Source organism: Urocitellus parryii, chromosome 10 (assembly GCF_045843805.1).
Source record: "Urocitellus parryii isolate mUroPar1 chromosome 10, mUroPar1.hap1, whole genome shotgun sequence".
NCBI classification, from domain to species: Eukaryota; Metazoa; Chordata; class Mammalia; order Rodentia; family Sciuridae; genus Urocitellus; species Urocitellus parryii.
In genome coordinates, this window is record NC_135540.1 from 114,715,192 (window position 1) to 114,735,073 (window position 19,882).

Sequence of the window (19,882 nt, forward strand, 5' to 3'; positions counted from 1 at the left end):
CCTCAGTTTACTGCCACTTCAAAAGAATATTTAATGCCATGAAGAAAACACAATAGAAATTTAGAGGAGTTGGGGCTGGGGATGTGGCTCAAGCTATAGCGCGCTCACCTGGCATGCACGAGACACTGGATTCGATCCTCAGCACCACATAAAAATAAAATAAAAATGTTGTGTCCACCAAAAACTAAAAAATAAATATTAAAAAAATTCTCTTTAAAAAAAATTTAGAGAAAAAATACAAATTAGTATATACATTTAAATCCTGTATAATAAAAAAAGATGCTGATATCAATTGCTATCTGATGAAAGATGGTAGCATCACCTTTGTACATTTTTTCCCCTAAATTCTAATAGAAGCGCCAAAAAATAGGATTGTCTTATGTTCTAATGGATATTAATGAGCTATACACTCTTATTCTTATGGTCATATCCCTGATTTTGTCAACTAAAACTGCACCACCAAAAACTCAACTTCTAAAATCAATTCCAAATTTTCCAGATTCCTAATCTCCTTGGACTAAGTTCACTTCCTTTAGTACTCCAAACTTAGCGTTAACTGGCTTCATCATGACCACTCTCCCTCATTATCAATCACTTCTAAAGTCCTAATGTGGGCTGGGGTTGTGGCTCAGTGGTAAAGTGCTTGCCTAGCAGGCGTAAGGCACTGAGCTCCATCCCCAGCACCACATAAAAAAACCTAAATAAACAACCTAAAGGTACTGTGAACATCTAAAACTAAAAATATTTTTTTAAATAAAAATTTAAAAAAATAAAGTCCTAATGTCCCTCCTCATTTAGTTTAGATACCATGGATATTATTATAATCATTCTCTGGCAAAATACTCTTAACCTTGATGCTTTCTTCCTTCATGGTACTCACATAAAGCCCCAAAGCTAGTTAACTCATTTCCCAAATAACAACAACAACAAAAAAAACCCAACCCAAACCAAACCAAAAAACACTCAACAACTATGTGCCCTCCCCAAGCACCACAAGAAATAAGGGGGGGGGGGGGAATGACAACTCAACCATCATTAATTGGTCTCATGTTAAAATGAAGACCACAAGTCCCAAATGAAATTTACAATTGCTCTAAGTGTCTACTCCTATTAAAGATTAATCCCTTCACTTGTTCTGTGAAAATCATCCCCTCCATTCTTTTCAAGGACTTTGCACCTTCCCTGGCAATCTAAGGAGGGGGGGGCGACTTTGTAATTACTCTTTAACATAATCAATTTCCCCTGTTTATCAACATCCTGTTCCTGTTAGAGGAAAATCTCCAACCATAGTTGCCGTTTTCCTAACTTCATAATCTTTCAGTAACCCACTCCATTCACACATCCATCTTCACCATTACAATAATAACACTTGTCAAGGTCATTAATGATCACCATGTTGTAAGCTCAATGGTCATGACAAGGCAGACCACTGTCTTCTTAAAACTGTCTTTTCTTGAGTTCAGTTATACCACACACCTCATGGTTTCCTAACACAACAACTAATAATTCACTCCCCTTATCCTCTGCTGGTTCTCTTCAGTTCAACTTCAAAATGTACAAAGGGCACTGAACAAAAACCAGAACTTCATCATAGAACCTCACCTTTTCTTGCAAATTTCTCTTAAAATCGCAGATTTAGGCTTTAAATATATCATATAAATATATATACACATGTTTATATGTGTGTTCTATGTGTGCCAAACCTATCTCCAGACTTCCAGACTGCTATCAACCACTTGCTATTTTCCCAACTTAAAACCTAACAAAAACAAAGCAAATTTCTTTTCTTTTTTTCTGGTACTAGGAATCAAACCTACGGCTGAGAAAGCCCTTTAAAGGAGACAAGCCAGGTGCAATGGCACATGCATGTAATCCCCAGCAATTCAGGGGCTGAGGCAAGGGGATCACAAACAAGTTCAAAGACAGCCTCAGCAATTTTGCAAGGTCCTAAGCAACTTAGTGAGATCCTGTCTCAAAAAAATAAAAAGGGCTAGGGATGTGGCTCAGTGGTACCTGGGTTTCATCCCAGGTACCAAACAATAAAGGAGACAAACAGTTGGCCTTTATTTTTGCAATTCCCCTTCTAAAATACAGAAATTTTGTTGGGACTTCTGGCAGCCATTTTGAAAGTTTTGTTTGTTTTTTAATATTTTTTTAGTTGGACACAATAACTTTATTTTTATTTGTTTTTATTTTTATGTGGTGCTAAGGATAGAACCTAGTGCCTTGCCCATGCTAGGCGAGCACTCTACCTCTGAGCCACAACCTCAGCCCCATTTTGAAAATTTAACGACAAAAGTCACACCCTATAAGAATGGTAAACTGAATCTCAGATGCAGGCCAGGCTCAGTGGTGCAAGCCTATAATCCCAGGCTGACGCAAGAGTATTATGAGTTCAAATCCAGTCTCAGCAATAGCGAGGTGCTAAGCAACTCAGTGAGACCTTGTCTCTAAATACTAAAATACAAAATAGGGCTGGGGATGTGTCTTAGTGGTCCAGTGTACATGAGTTCAATCCCTGGTACAAAAAAAAAAAAGATGCAGTAACACTGCAAAGTCCCCAACCAAACAATCCTGGAATACATTTCTCCAGATTTTACTTCTTTCTCTTTCTTTGTTCTTTCTCCCCCCCCCCTTTTTTTTTGTGTATGTGTTGGGTCCTGGGGATTGAACCTAGGGCTTTGCACACCCTAGGCAAGCACTCTAACCATGAACTACATCACCAGCCCTCTTATTTTGAAACTGGGTCCACCTTAGTTACCCAGGCTGGCTTAGAATTTTTTATCTTTCTGCCTCAGCATGTACCACCTCAGCTGGCCCAAACTTTTCTTATATAAACCACTACTAATTTCTTTTTGTTATATCCAGCAAACTCAGTCCCTAACTCTTAGATCCTTTTTCCTCACTCTCCTTACCTCTTGTTGAGATCTTCAGTCTCAATTCATTCTCCACAGTTATCTTATTAAAAACACAATCTTAGGATGGGGATGTAGTTCAGTAGCAGAATGCCTGCCTGGCATGCATGAGGACCTGAGTTTAATCCCCAGCATCTCTCTCACACAGGTAATAATGATAAGTTTAAACACACACACACACACACACACACACACACACACACACACACACACAATACTTGTCCTTTGCTTTAAACACTCCAATGGTGTTCAGAGTCACTTAAAATCCAAATTCTTTATCCTGGAATTTGGATTTTAGAAAGTTTAATATGATCTGACTCCCCATCTACATCTCCAGCTTCATCTTTTACCATACTCTTTCCTTGCTCACAATACTCCACCCACAATGTTTGTTGCTTAAACAAAGCAATCTCATATTCTACTTTAAGATCTTGACTTTGTTTCCACTAATTTAGAATATTCTTCCCTCTAGAGACATGGCTTTGTCATTCAGATATCAAATCAAGCCTAAAATCTTAGAAAAGACTTTTCTGATACCCAATCAAAAGTAACTGATTCAGGGGCTGGGGCTGTAGCTCAGTGGTAGAGTGCTTGCCTAGCATGTGTGAGGCACTGGGTTCAAGCCTTAACACCATATTAAAAAATAAAAACATTTTGTCTATCTACAACTACAAAAAAATATTTTTAAGTAACTGATACATTTCACCTATACAATATTACTCCATTTCTCTGCACTGCATTTCAAATGTTTATTTTTCTGACACTATATCCCCAGCACATATTGTGATGCCCAGCATAAAGAGCCCTCAAATATTTGTTAATAAATTAAGGATTGCTTGGCACTGATGAAGAAAAGATAGATGAACCATGACACTTATCTTTGTGAAGATCAGAGTCTACTAAAGAAACAACTAAAACATATTAAAAATTACAGACTTGAGCTGGGCACAGTGGTGCACACCAGTAATCCCAGCAATTCAGCAGACCCTGTCCCTCACCAAAAAAAAAAAAAAAAAGGCGGAATCAGCAGCCCTAAGGATGTAGCTCAATGGTGGAGCACTCCTGGGTTCAATCCCTAGTACTTCAAATGAAAAAGTTAGACTTGAAAGTACCAAAATTGGGCTGGGGATGTGGCTCAAGTGGTAGAGCGCTCGCCTGGCATGCGTGCGGCCCGGGTTCGATCCTCAGCACCACATACAAACAAAGATGCTGTGTCCGCCAAAAACTAAAAAATAAATAATAAAAAAATTCTCTCTCTCTTTGTCTCTGTCTCTCTCTTTAAAAAAAAAAAAAGAAAAGAAAGTACCAAAATTAAGTTGTATCTCTATGTTTGAAATTTTTCATTGAGATGGGAGTCTCACTACATTGCCCAGGCTGGTCTCCAACTCTGTGCTCAATCAACCATCCCAACCAGCCTCCCAAGTAGCTGGAACTATACATATGCACAAACAACCTAGCTCACAGATAAAATCTGTTAAAGAAAAGGATTATCTGTAGGGATGGAATTACAGATAACCTTTATTGTAATTTCTTTTGTTTTCCAAAATTCTGTAATAAGCAAATGTGTTGTTTTTATACTCAGAGAAATTGGCTATTCATTTAAAAGAAAAAAGCAATAAAATCGGTCTCCATTCTTCATTATATAATGAATACCAGCTATCTTTATGCATATAAGGGTGATCATCCTAATATATGACTAGGTCAATTCCAATTTATCCTCTATCAGTGAAAGGATTATACCTAAAATACTCCCTCCATGAGATTATGTTACCCAACCCCTATTGCTCCCCTTAAACTATACAAATACCTATAATTAGATGTTTGTTATCTCACTGCCTTATTGGACCATAATATAATACCAAGGACCATGTCTGTTTCACCAACATAAATGGCATTTGATAAATACCTGATAATGAGAAATAATGTAAGCTAAAAAAAAATGAAACAAACAAACAAAAGCCACAAAAGGATACATATATCACATAAAGGACCAGGGATATAGCTCAGGGGTAGAGTACTTCCCTAGCATATATAAGGCCCTAGGTTCAATTCCTAGTATCAGAAATCAAACAAAACAAAACCAGATGTTATATATACTAAATAAATGTCCCATGAGATTTTCAAAGGGGACAACTACAAATTTAAGCAAGTTTCCCTTCTCACCATCTTGCTTGCCAGTTGTTTTCCTCTGAGCACTAGGAACTAAACAGGGACACTCCACCACTGAGCTACATCCTTAGGGCCCCCTTCCCTCACTTATTCAAGACAGTCTTGCTAAATTGCTGAGGCCATCTTGAGCTTGCAATCATCTTGCCTTAGCCTCCCAACTCACTGTGATCACAGGTGTGGGCCGCAGTGCCCAGCTGTTTCCCAGTTTTTGTTTTGTTTTGTTTGTACCAGGAATTAAATTCGGGGCACTCAATCACTGAGCCATATCCCTAACCGTTTTTTTGTATTTTATTTAGGGAGAGGGTCTCACTGAGTTGCTTAGCACCTCGCTAAATTGCTGAGGCTGGCTTTGAACTTGCAATCCTCCTGCCTCAGCTTCCAGAGCCCCTGGGATTACAGGTGTGCACCACTGTGCCAATACTTCCTAGGTGACTTGAATATTCCATTATCCCAAATTAAGATCTATGGAACAGAAATCCAACTTGACCTGGAGGCAATCTTTATCAAAATATTCAATCCTTTTAGTCTCAAGGAAGACAAAAGATATTACCTGGGCTGGGGTTGTGGCTCAGTGGTAGAGCATTTGCCTAGCACGTGTGAGGCCCTGGGTTCAAACCTCAGCACCACATAAAAATAAATAAAGGTATTGTGTCCAATACAAAAAAAAATTAATAAATACTAAAAGATATTACCTTCGTGGTGGTTGAGATACAGTCCCTGGAGCTTAAGAAAATCCCTAACTGGTTCAAGAAAAGAAGTACTTCCTGCTTACCAGTAATTTGCTAAGAAAGGGAGAATGAAACGTTAGGTTTCTGCCCTCAGTGACTCTTTATGGGCAGTTGGAGATAAAGCACCTAACAAAGTAAACACCTAAGTACATAATCAAAGTACAGATAACCTTTATTGTAATTTATAGTTCAGTGGCAGGGCACTTGACAGCAAGCACAAGGCCATGGGTTCAATCCCCAACACTTCCAGGAAGGAAGGAAGTTGCAAGCAAGCAAGCAGGCTAGTTAGCTTATAACTAAATCCAGAGACCAAAAAATGTCTGACACACAACAATCTTAAATTTCAATAAACACCAATGAGCACTCAGTATATACCACTCTCACACATATAACCCAAAATTCTTGCATATGTGCACCAGCAAGAAACTGGAAATAGCCTAGTGGCTTGGGAGGCTGAGGCAGGAGGATTACAAGTTCAAAGCCACTCTCAGCAACTTAGCAAGGCCCTAAGCAAATTGCAAGACTCTACCCCAAATTAAAAAGAAAGGACTGGGGACATGTCTCAGTGATTAAGCACCCCTGAGTTCAACCCCTGGTACCAAAATTTAAAAAAGAAAGGAAAGAAATTGGAAATAGCTCTAATAGATTGATGCATTAACTGGGCACATCTTTACAAAACTAAGGAACTATACAGCAAGAAAGGAAGCACAAAATGTTTTATCAGCAGCTGAAAAGCAATAACATTAGACAACTCACAATTATGACAATTCCAAATAGAATAGTTCATTTGAAACAAAGAAGTCTAAAAGAAAATCACCCAGAGCAAAGATTACAAAAAGACTTGCAGTAACGGGGCTGGGGTTGTGGTTCAGTGCTAGAACGCTTACCTAGCACGCATAAGGCACTAGGTTTGTTCCCCAGTACTACATTAAAAAAAAAAAAAAAAACTAAATAAACAATAAAGGTTTAAAAAAAAAAAAAAGAAAAGCCTATGCTAAACTTACAAAAAGATCTCTTTCCTGCCGGGTGCAATGGTGCATGCCTGTAACCCCAGCGACTCCAGAGGCTGAGGCAGGAGAATTGCAAGTTCAAAGCCAACCTCAGCAATGTGGAGCGCTAAGCAACTCAGTGAGACCCTGTCTCTAAATAAAATACAAAATAGGGCTGGGGATGTATCTCAGTGGTCCAGTGCCCCTGAGTTCAAAGTTCAATCCCCAGTACCAAACAAAACAAAAAAAAACCCTCTTTCCCCAGCAGCTCCAAAAATTTTGATACCTAAAAGTTGGGGAACAGCGACCCACACCGTAATGCTACTCGAGGGAATGGGACAAAGATTGCAAAATTCAAGGTCATCCTCAGCCACTCTGTGAGACCCTGTCTCAAAAAAAAAAGGGGGGGGGGAGGGCTGAGGATGTAGCTCAGTAATAGAGTGCCCCTGCGTTCAATCCACAGTACTGGGGCGGGCTGCGGTTGAATACCCATTGAAGATTTGGGGCAAGTATCCTTTAAGATATCACCACGCCTACTAATACTAGTAGGCAACTTGCTGAAAAGAAAAAAAATAAATAAAAGTTCTCAAGGAGCTTAACGACAGTCTATCAGGAGCAGAAGTAAATAAATAAATAAAATTACCAATAATAAAATAAGTACTTTAATAAAGTCTGACAGTGGCACAAATAATCCCAACTCACAAGGCTGAGGCAGCAGGTTTACAAGTTCAAGGCAAGCCTCAGAAACAGCAAGACTGTCTCAAAAGGATGTGGAGGGGAGGGATCATGGTAAAGAACCCCTGGGTTCAATTCCCAGAACTGATATATATAAATAAAGAACTAGAACAATAGGAAATCACAATTTTTTTTAAATGCTGAGGAAAAGTTACAGATGTATATTATAATTACAAAAAGTTTTTTAGACTTTCAAAAATCAAAGACACTAAAAACATAAATATGTGGTGCATGCCTGTAATACCAACAACTCGGGAGGCTAAAACAGAAGATGACAAGTGAGACCAGCTTCAGTAATTTAGTAAGACCCTTAGCAACTAACGACAGCTTTTCTCAAAATAAAAAATAAAAAGGGCTGTAATGTAGCTCTGTTGGTAAAGCACTCCTGGCTTCAATCCCCAGTACCATCCTTGCCTCAAAAAGCAAGAAACACATATTGAGTATAAGTTACTCTTTTTACAATACCAGCAATGTCTGAAAGGAAAGACCTAATTTCAAAATCCTTTGCCACCAACAAGTTCTCATACTAGTGGATTGCTAGGTTTCAAAAGGTAAAGTTACTAGAGTTTGGGTTGTGTGTGGCTCACTGGTAGAGCACTTGCCTAGCATGTGTGAGGTACAGGGTTCAATACTCAGCACCACATATAAATAAACAAAATAAAGGTACATCAACAACTAAAAAATATTTTAAAAAAAAGGAAAGTTACTTAATTGTTTCAGGGCTGAAACTTTCTGGTCTATGAAACAAGAATAACATAAATCTCATAAAGCTGTATATAAATAAAAAAAGGTTCAAGTAGATATTTAATTATATAGATATTTTAAATTTGTAGTAAAAGCAAAGAACCTAGGAGAGGAAAAAGGAAAAGAGATTTTTTTTTTAAAAGCAAACTACTGGGGATCAAACCCAGGGCCTCCTAAGTATCACTGAACTATATCCACAGGCCCCCCAAAAGATTTTGAATAAAATGAAGTTCTCCCACCTTTTGAGAATCACAATTACACAACAATAGGGATGTCAAATGGATGTGACCAGCTGTGTTCTGGTTTATAAGATCCTTTTTCTTTTCTTTTTGGTGGTGGTGGTGGTACCAGGGATTGAACCCAGGGGCACTTTATCACTGGAGCTATACAACCCCCAGTCTCTCCTCTTTGTTAGAGTCAGGGTCTCACTAAATTGCCAAGGCTGGCCTCAGCCTTCAGAGCAGCTATTGCATACAGGTATGTGCCACATACACCCAACCCAAAACCCAATTTTGAAATCCCTTACCCTCAGGATCCAGAATTACATACCATAGGATTACAATCTAGACTCCTTGGTCCAGTTCCAGAAAGAAAGCCAAAACTCTATTGAAAGCCTCCCAAATAAACTTTTCTTTTATAAAGGTAACATTTTCACACAAACTTTTTTTCAATTTAACACCCTGACAAGACCCACATATATCCCTTTGTATTCCCTTTGGCCACCAGCCCCATGGGTTTTTGCACACAGAAGACCAAGAAATACTATCAGAAATATTCTGGCCCTAGCCAGGCATGGTGGTACATGCCTATAATCCTAGCAACTGGGAAGGCTGAGGCAGAAGGACAAGTTTCAGGCCAGCCTCAGAAACTTTAGGGAGCCCCTGTCTCAAATTAAAAAGGGCTGGGCTCAATGACACCCTGTAATTGCAACAGCTCAAAGACCTCCTCAGCAATGAAGTGAGAACCTAAGCAACTTGGCAAGACCCTGTTTCAAAATAAAAATTAAAAGGGCTGGGGATGTGGCTCAGTGCTTAAGTGTCCCTGGGCTCAATCCCCTGATACCCAAAAATAAACAAATAAAATTAAAAGGTCTAGAGCACTAAAGTGCCCCTGGGTTCCTTTCCCCAGTACCACTGAAAAAAAAATTTTTTTAAGTATTCTAGCCCTGAGGCGGGGATCAGTGGTAGAGCACTTGCCTAGCATGTGTGAAGCACTGGGTTCAAGTTTTAGCAGCACATATAAATAAATCAATAAAATAAAAGTCTATCAACATCTTTAAAAAAAAAAAAGTATTCTAGCCCTAATCCTGAATCTTTTCTTGAGTCATATTCACATTTAGCAATCACTAAACCACTGAAGGTAAGTAACATTCATAATCCAGAACAATAAGCTGCAGAATATGAAAACAGCTAAATTTCACATCTAACAGCTATCCATTCACTATATAAATTTAATATATCCCAAACATTGTTCTCTAAGCACTATATACATTTACACTTCCCACGTGTTCTTTCTTTTTCCTTAAGTACTGGGAAATAAATTCAGTGTCAGTTAACCACTGAGCCACATCCCAGTTTTCTTATTTACATTTTGAGATAGGGTCTCTCTAAGTCCTTGCTGAGGTTGGCCTTGAACTTGCTATCCTCTTGCCTCAGCCTCCAGAGTTACTTAGATTACAAAATGTGCGAACCACCCTCACCTGGTTTCATAGATTCATTAGATAAAATATTGAGACATAAGAGTCAGTACTTGGGGGCTGGGGATGTGGCTCAAGCGGTAGCGAGGGCGCTCGCCTGGCATGCTCGCCTGGCATTTGATCCTCAGCACCACATACAAACAAAGATGTTGTGTCCGCCAAAAACTAAAAAAATAAATAAATAAATAAAAATGTTAAAATTCTCTATCAAAAAAAAAAAAAAAAAAGTCAGTACTTGGGCTGGGGTTGTGGCTCAGTGGTACAGCCTAGCATCCATGAGGCTCTGAGTTCAATCCCCAGCACCACACCACACAAATTAAATAAACAAAGTAAAGGTATTGTGTTCCATCTACAACTAAAAAAAGTATTTAAAAAAAAAAAAGTCAGTACTCATATCAGGCAATGGTGGCACATGCCTGTGATCCCAGAAGCTCAGGAGGCTGAGGCAGGAGGATCTCAAATTCAAAGCCACCCTCAGCAATTTAGTGAGATACTAAGCAACTTAGTGAGACCCTGTCTCTAAGTGAAATATAAGAAGGACTGGATATGTGGCTCAGTGCTTAAGTGCCCCTGGGTCAAAACCCAGTACCAAAAAAAAAAAAAAAAAAAAAAAAAGAATCAGTACTCAGGTAGAAAAAGGCTAGAATTAAAATCTAGAAAAATGCACTCTAAATCACTAAATTTACTATATTTCAGAAACTAAATATCTCTGCCTCTTGGCAAGCTGAAGTTCTTGTTTTGAGAGAGAAGAAAAAAAGGACACATTTAAATACTCAATATTCATTTGTCATCTTCTTTCTTTTTTATCTTTTTTGGTGCTGGGGATCAAACCCAGGACCCTCAAGCATGCCAGGCAAGTACTCTTCCACTGAGCTACATCCCCAGGCTGTCACCCTCTTTCATATGAAGTCTTATTAACATTCAGCTTTTATGGTACTATTTATACAAAGGATAGTTCCACAAAACATCTCTTTATTACATCTGGAGTAAATTGGTATACAAAAACCCTGGGTTCATCATTAACAGTTCTATGTTGCTAAGCAACAACCAACCTTTGGGCTTTGGATTCCTATCTTATAAAGAAAGAATTTGGCCCAAAAATTTGGCGCTAAAATTCAATATATTTTGGCCTTTTTCTATGACACTTACTGTATTTTTATTTATTTATCTTTTTGAGTACTGAGGCCAGGAGTGCTGGAGCCCTTTTTATTTAGACAGGTTCTCACCAAGTTGCCCAAGCTGGCCTCAAACTTTTGATCCTCCTGCCTTAGCCTCCCCAATGGCTGGGACTAAAAGCATGTATAACACCCAGCCATTATTAAACAAGATACTGAAAGGCATCTTTTGAAAACTTTCAAAAACAAAAGTCACATAATATATACTCATATCTGTGTTTTTATTCAAACATACTGAAAACTAATCTGTGATGTTAGAAATCAAGAAAATAACTGTGTAGGAAAAGCCTTATGGGGCTGGTAACATTCTGTTTCTTGATTTGGATACTAGAAACTCTACTGTATGTATCTTTTACTTTGACATGAAAAAGGGCAGTTTTTCTCCAAAAATAACATGATGTAATTGCACAACTATGTTTGAGTATATAAGAGCTGTGCAACCTTTCTAAATGCATAAATGTATTTCTAGACAAATCTTATAATCCCTCTGCTCACTAATTTTGATTCAGGTACCTACAGATCATTCCTGTACTCCTATAATTCCTTTGAAACTGTTTCCTGAAATGTGAGGCCAGTCTTAACTTCCCTTTAGAACTTAACTCAAATAGGGCACAGTGGCGCACCCCTGAAATCTCAGTGGGTAGGGAGGCTGAGGCAAGAGGATCTTGAGTTCAAAGCCAGCCTCAGCAAAAGCAAGGCACTAAGCAACTCAATTGAGACCCTGTCTCTAAATAAAATACAAGCGGGACGCAGTGGCTCACACCTGTAATTCCAGCAGCTCTGGAGGCTGAGATAGGAGGATCTCAAGTTCAAAGCCAGCCTAAAGCAATGGCAAAGTGCTAAGCAACAAAATAGGGCTGGGAATGTGGCTCAGTGGCCAAGTGCCCCTGAGTTCAATCCCTGATATGAGGAAAAAAAAAAAAAAGAAGAAGTGGGGAGAGTCTGGGGATGTTGCTCAGTGTTAAATGCCCCTGGGTTCAATTCCTGGTACAAAAAAAAAAAAAAAAATCAGTTCAAGAACATATATCCGAGGGCTGGGGATATGGCTCAAGCGGTAGCGTGCTCGCCTGGCATGCGTGCGGCCCGGGTTCGATCCTCAGCACCGCATACAAAGATGTTGTGTCCGCCGAGAACTAAAAAATAAATATTAATAAATTCTCTCTCTCTCTCTTAAAAAAAAAAAAAAAGAACATATATCCACAGAATTCCCAAACCATGCATTCGCAGCACCTAGTTGGTTTTTTTTTTTTTTGCCAGTTGCTGGGGATAGAACTCAGGGCCTTGTACACACTAAGAAGGTGCTCTACCCACTGAACTACAGCCCCCAAGCCCCACTTTTTAATGGTAAAGCAAAATATGAAATATAGTCTAAAAGTATTACTTCCACAGGATTTGATGTTTTTAACACAATCTATAAGCTAACCTTAAGGTACACTATTTAAGTTACAAAGAAATATAACTTATATAAATGCTAAAAGAAAAAATAATTTCTACTCAAGAAAAGTGTTCAAAACTCTCATTACACCATATTTTGCATATAACTTTATCTTCTTTCCTTTATATCAAAGGAAGGGCTTGGAGACGTAGCTCACTAGTAGAGCACTTGCCTAGCATGTGCAAAGGTCCTGGGTTCAATCTTCAACACCACACCAAAAGAAAAAATGTTTAAAAGAAAAACAGTAAAAAGGATAAGCATGGACTGGGGTTGTGGCTCAGTGGTAGAGTGCATGCCTAGAACGTGGGAGATGCTGGGTTCCATCCTCAGCACCACATAAAAATAAATAAATAAAGGTATTGTGTCCAGCTACAACTATATGGTAAGCTTAAACTTCTGAAAACAAAAACAAAATATTCAAAGCCATATTTTTTTATACCTTGTCCATCCTTTAGACAGACAATACAATGCATATCTTACATACATTAACTGTCTTACATGTTCTTCTAAACTAGCCTTGTGTGGTGTTACATACCTGTAATTCCAGAAGCTCAGGATGCTGATGAGGCAGGAAGATCCTAAGTTCAAAGCCAGCCTCAGCAACTGAGCAAGACCCTCTCTCAAAATGAAAAGGGCTAGGAATGTGGCTCAGAGGTAAGCACCCTTGAGTTCAAACCACAGTACAAAAAAAAAAAAAAGTCAGAGATGATGCTATACATCCTATAAGTTGTTAATGTAAAGGGGTAAGCAATTCACCAATAATAATAATCTTCCTAAAATGTCAATAGTGCCAAAGTTAAGAAACCAAAAGACTTTCTTGTAGACTTGCAACTGCTTCTATATAATCTAAATTTAAAATGATTTTTAAGAAACTACTTAAATGTTGAAGGAAAAAAAAAAAACTCAAGAAATTTTTAGGAAAACAATTTGTTTAAACATTCCCTATGAGAAAACTACAAAATATTAGCAAAGTACATCTACAATATGAAAAAACTACAGGTATCATATTGCATAATAAAAAAAAATGTATGTACACTGATCTAAGGGCATGTTACTTCAATGAGTCTCAAATGATCAAATATTCTGTACTATGAAATGTAAGTTAACCTTTAAATTACAGTTACAACTTATTTCAATAAATTTAAACTGACATTAAATTAGGTTATATTTCAATCATTTAACCAGTAATTCAAACCAGGCTAAATTATTTTTAAATAATTAAAAGTATGCCTATCCTTGCAAGTCCTGACAGTGTGGAACAATATAAACACAAACAGACCTAGATCCAAATTTAAAAGCTGTATGTGTGCAAATAATTTAAATTATCTGATTCTCAACCATCTATCTAAGAAACAAGAAACCTAATTCAAAGACCTGTACTTAGCAATTAGCAATAGCTGGGTGTGGTGGCATATGTCTGTAATCCCAACTACTAGGGAGGTTGAGGCAGGAAAATTGTTAATTCAAGGTCAGTCCAAGCAACTTAGTGAGGTCCTGTCTCAAAATAAAAACTAAAAAGGACTAGAGATGCAGCTCAGTGGTGAAGTGAAGTTCAATCCCCAAACCAAAAAATAAATAAATAAATAAAAATAAAAACAAAAACCAAACCAAGCACAGTGAATACACCAGAAATCCCAGTGACCTGGGAGCTGAGGCAGGAATACTGCAAGTTCAAGGTCAGCTTTGGCAATTAAGAACAGCTATAAGCAACATAGTGAAATACTGTCTCAAAATAAAAAATAAGAAGGGATGGGGATGTGGCTCTGTGGTAAAGCACTTGTAGGTTCAATCCCCAATACCAAAATATGTGTGTGTATACATATACACACATAACGTATAAAATATATATGCATATAATTTAAATATTATATACTTAGTATTATATATTAAAATACATACATAGATACATAGATAAAATTAAAAGGGCTGGGGATATAATTCAGTGGTAGAGATGCCTAGCATATACTAAGACCTGGGTTCAATCCCCAGACCCATGATGGGGGGAAAAAAAAATTGGCACCGGGCACAGTACTGCACACCTATAATCCCTGTGACTCAGGAGGCTGAGGCAGGAAGATCATGAGTTCAACTCAGCCTCAGCAACTCATCAAGACCCTGTCTCTAATAGAATATAAAAAAGGATTGAGGATGTGGCTTGGTGATTAAGCACCCGTGCGTTCAATCCCTGGTACTATTTAAAAAAAAAAAAAAAAAAAAAAAAGAAAGAAAGAATTCACCTATGTAACAACTCATAAAACTGTAAAATACACTTTAAAAATCAATTTTCCATTGCAGCAACTTTGGACCATAACTTAAAATTAAGAGTAATTTTTTTTTAGTTGTAGGTGGACACAATACCTTTATTTTTTATTTATTTATTCATATGTGGTGCTGAGGATCCAATCCAGCGCCTCACATGCACTAGGCATGTGCTCTACCAATAAGCCACAACCCCAGTCCCTCAGAGTCATATTTAAAAATAAAAATCTGACAGATAAAAGATGAATTTCTAAATACTACCTTACAAAAAAGAGAGCTAGATGGTACTTTCATTTATTTTGAGTAAATAACATTCACATGATTCAAAATTCAAAAGAGGTCTACGCCCTGTAAACAAATACCCTATTCCCTTAAACAGAAGCTACCAATTTTATCAGTTTCTTATGAATCTTTTGACTTTTAATGGAAAATATACATTTTCCCCCTTTTGACATAAATGGTAACTTCTTCCATTCTTTTCTGCACCTTGCTTTTTACATTATAATTATACATAGTAGTGGGATTCATTATGCTACTTTTATATATACATATAACATAATCTGATCAATCTTGGAGGCTATATTTAATTTATTTATTTTTTTGGACTAGGAATTGAAACCAGAGGCACTTAACCACTGCACCACATTCCCAGCCTTTATTTATTCTTTTTTTTTGAGACGGGGGTCTTGCTAAGTTGATTAGGGCCCCACTAACTTGCTGAGGCTGGCTCTGAATTGCAATCCTCCTGCCTAAATATCATGAACCACTGGAATTACAGACATGTGCCATCATGCCCAGCATTTATAACCTCTTAGGTTCATGAAACATCACCTAATTGACAAAGGCACAAAAAGGCCAAAAAAAATAAAAATAAAAATCTCAAATCAATTTACTCTTAGTAAACACACGCACATGAATTAAACTTTAGTAAACTAAAGAGTTATATCAGGTGATATGGTTAAATATCTATTTGATCAGCCACTCAAAATATTACCTTTACACAAAGAAAATATATATGGACTTCATTGAGTTGAGACTATTCAATATAATCTACTTATAAAACTGGGCCCACTAAAATATCCATGAAAAAATAAAATAAGGCTATTTATTGGTTATATTTATTCCAAGATTAAATTATCTGATCCTTTCCTAAATGTTCTTTGCAACTTCCTGGAAGAAGTTTCCTTCCAGATTTACACAAGTAGTGTTCTTAAAAAAAAAAAAAAAAAAAAGTCTATTTGTTTTTCTTTCATTTTTCTGATACACTGTGGTTCTTAAAGAATAGTACTAGTATAATAATAATATATACTACCATAACAATATAAGAATTTCTGGTAATCTTCAACTCAAGTACTAAGATATCATGGTGAAAAGTCACCTCACATAAAGCAGAGACCACAGGGATTACCAGAATAGTAATTTATCATTTCTAAAAAGCATTATAAATCTGTAAGTTTCAGAACTGTGCAACCTTACTACAGAAGAATATTTGAGGCTGTTGACAATATTAGCTGCAATCTTTCATTAGAAATATGTAAACTATAAGAATACATTTTCTTATTAAAAAAGTAAAATATCTGTTACAATGTTTATTAGTATAATCATTTATGACCATTTCTGCATTGTACCACAAAAATACAAAGTCATCCTTCCATTCAGTTTTGGCAAATGAGCAAATACAGAGGTCAAAGTTCATACACATGCTCTGTAAAACTAATCACACTGCATATACTACCATATTAAATAGGTCTACTTAAATGTCATTTTATTTTTAATCATTTTCTTATGTGTATACTTGGAAAAGTACATGATCACTGTAGATCAGACTTACTATTACCACATACTTAGAATGTTGAATTTCACAAATCATTGCTGACATTATCAAAATACATGCCATAAGAGAAAAAACAAATAGCAATAATCTTGAAAAAAAAAAATGTGAATCTTAAAAAAAAATCATTTGCAGGATTTGTTGTTGTTGTTAAATTCAATAACAATCAGAAAAACACCTGGCATTCTCATTAATCTTGGTATGAAAATCTCTACTAATAATTGCATAGTTTTGATTCATATTACTAGTCCATTTTGAATACTTTATATAAAAAAAGATGGCCAGCATAATGTGTAAAAATGCTTCAGGACTCAAAAGTGGAGAAGACAATTTTAATATATATTATGTTGTGCTATGATCTTTTATGCCAAAATAAACTCACTTAATGAAATAAAACCATGTATTTATCTGGTAAAATCCCTTGTTTTTTTATTTGCCTATTTTTTGAAAAGTAACAATCAGCTAACTATGAGGGACATCATAATGAAGTTTCACGGCAGAAGAGTCACAGAGGTATTGTCTTAGGAGAGACTCTGACCTATGACTTGTAAACAATATTTTGAAATATGCTGCTCATACACCCCATCATCTTTTCCTACCTAAAAATATTTAATACACCAAACCAGTCAAAAAGCTTTAGATAGCAAAAAAGCTGCCTAGCAATAGGGGTAAGTGGAAAAGAGATAATGATCTAATTTGGAATTAATTTCCTATATCTCCAGTAAAAATTCCCTTGTTCCCCCCTCCCAAAAAGATACTATTCCATTATGCCTCCCCTTGTTTCCCAACACCCAGCTATGAGGGAGTATCTCTGAATGTCCTTCTTTCATCAATACTTAAGGACTCTCGTCGCTTCTTCCCTAAGGACAGTAAAGGGCTGACAGGCAATAACCCAGAATACCCTTAAAAGTGTGGGCCTCAGGGCTGCGCTGCTCCCTGGATCCAGTTACCACCTCTCCCCTTCCCCCAACCCACTTCCCGGGTTTTCTCAGGCTTGGCCTGCTCCCTCCCCACCCCACATCCACACTTCCAGCTGTTGCCACCGCCTCGGGTCTCTCTCTAGAGCTCACATCCCGCCGAGGAGTGCTCCCCTCCCCGCCTGCCCCCCAAACCGTGCTCCTCCCGGACACCCGCCCGCGAGACCGTCTATCCCAGGGCCCGGGGAGGGAGGGCAGCTGGAGGAGGAGGGGGAGACTGCTGCTTCCCCACAGGCAGAAGGGCGGCCGCAGGGAGCCGCCCGGGGGATACCGGGGATGTCTGGGTCGCCGCTGAGAGGGCCCTCCCGCCCTGGGCTGAGATGGGGGATGTCCGGGAGTTCATTTCTGACCTCCTCGCTCTTCAGCACCTCCTTGAACTCCCGCTTGATTCGCTGCACCGCGATGTTGGCCATGTCTCCGCCCGCAGCTGATTCGTACCCGCCTCCTCCGCCACAGCTACGACCACCGCCACCGCTGCCACCTCTTCCTCCACCGCCTCCTCCCTCGGTGATTCAGACCCGAGCACACGAACGCTGCCACTGCCGCCCCTGCCGCCGCGCTCTCCTCAGTGTGGAATCACCTCCGCTCCCGGCCACCAAAATGGCGCCGGGTCCGCGCATGCGCACGACGTTGACCCGGCCGGGCGGCGCAGCCGCTCCCGTTGTAGCCCCATACGCCTCCGCCGCGATCCCGCGCTGCGCCGCGCGTCTGAGCCGGAGCTCCGGCCGCGTGGCTCCGCCCTGCCGGCGTCTGGGGCCGGGAGGGTGCGGCTAGCTGGCTGGCCAGCCCCGCGCGGCCTCCCGGGAGCTCTCCGGCGCCTCTGCCCCTCTTTCTACCCTTGTGATAAGATCCGGGCTCCAGCCCCGGACTTCTGACCGCGAGCTCCAGCCCGACCTGCGCGCCGCCCTGACTCAGACCCACGACCACAGGCTGGACGTGCCTCGCTGTCTAGCATAGGAAAACACTGTTCCAGAACTCGGTCCGGCCCATTGTCGGTTGGTATAGCTCCAGAAAATCCACTGCGATCGCTTTTGTTCTGGAACCACTGTAATGCCATTATTATTCGATCATCTCAAGGACTACTAATTATTAAGAATGGTTATTTTTGGTTCCCTTCGGTGTATGAGACAGGTATTCCACGGAGAGGCCCGAGATGGGTTCAGGAGCCAGATGTTCATCTTTGACCAATTTGGATATTAATACCGAGCTGTGGAACTAAAACCTTGGTTTTTAAACTTGAGTGTGCATCAGAATCCCTAAAGATTTTTAATTCGTCAAAAAGCGAATTGCAAGGTCTCATCCCTAGGGTGGGCCTAAGAATTTACATTTAACAAGCTCCCAGCTGCCGCTCATTCAAGGACCACACTGAGAACCGCTGAATTAACTCATGTGAACTTTTGTATAGAAGAGAAAATTGGAGAAATGGAAGCTCCTTGGGGGATGGGTTGCGGGAGGGAGAAGATTTACTTCTGAAGCCGAGGCCCTACAAAGGTGTTTGGCGCCAGCAGGCACTCAACAAATATTGAATGAATAAGTGAATAAAGAATAAAGTACTCTGGGGTTGTGGCTCAGTGGTGGAGCGCTGGCCTCTCATTTGTGAGGCACTGGGTTCAATTATCAGCACTACATATAAATAGATGAATAAAATAAAGGTCCATCAACAACCAAAAATAAAAGAGTAGATAAGGCCAGGGTTGTGGCTCAGTGGTAGAGCGCTTGCTAAATGCGCTAGAAAATGTTTAAAACAAATAAATAAATAAAGAGTAGAATATTCTCAATGGAAAATAAGTTTGAAAGTGGTTGCTTGGGTTTACAGAAAGTAACACAAGAGTGGGGGGGGTTGTGACTCAGTGGTAGGCACTGGGGGGGTTGGATTCTCAGCACCACGAGAAAAATAAAGTGATTGTGTCCATCTTCTAGAAAATTTTAAAAAGTAACATGGTTTTGGTGTTGAATAATACATTTTGGAGTGAGTAATAAAGGTTATTTTAGAAGTGACTACTTTGTGCACTTCCTATACATAGCCAATCAGTAAAGTATCTTATAAAAATATCACATATACTTGATCTTGCAAAAGTAACTAAAACTACCAGGTGAGGTGGTGCACACCTGAAATCCCAGTGGCTCTCAAGGCTGAGACAGGAGGATAGCAAGTTTGAAGCCAACCTCAGCAACTTAACAAGGCTCTAAGCAACCTAGTGAGCCTCTGCATCTGCCTCAGAATGAAAA

At 39.0% G+C, this 19,882-nt stretch overlaps 1 protein-coding gene across 1 annotated transcript in view; it reads right to left on the reverse strand.

Annotated features, from left to right (window-relative positions):
• The window catches only part of Ube2k (ubiquitin conjugating enzyme E2 K), a 69,445-nt gene extending 51,178 nt beyond the window's left edge, over positions 1-18,267 (reverse strand). The window contains exon 1 of the mRNA XM_026385687.2: positions 18,004-18,267. Coding sequence (XP_026241472.1) covers positions 18,004-18,066 — 63 coding nt within the window. The 5' untranslated portion in view covers positions 18,067-18,267. The remainder of the gene's footprint in view (positions 1-18,003) is intronic.
• Positions 18,268-19,882: the final 1,615 nt, after the last annotated feature.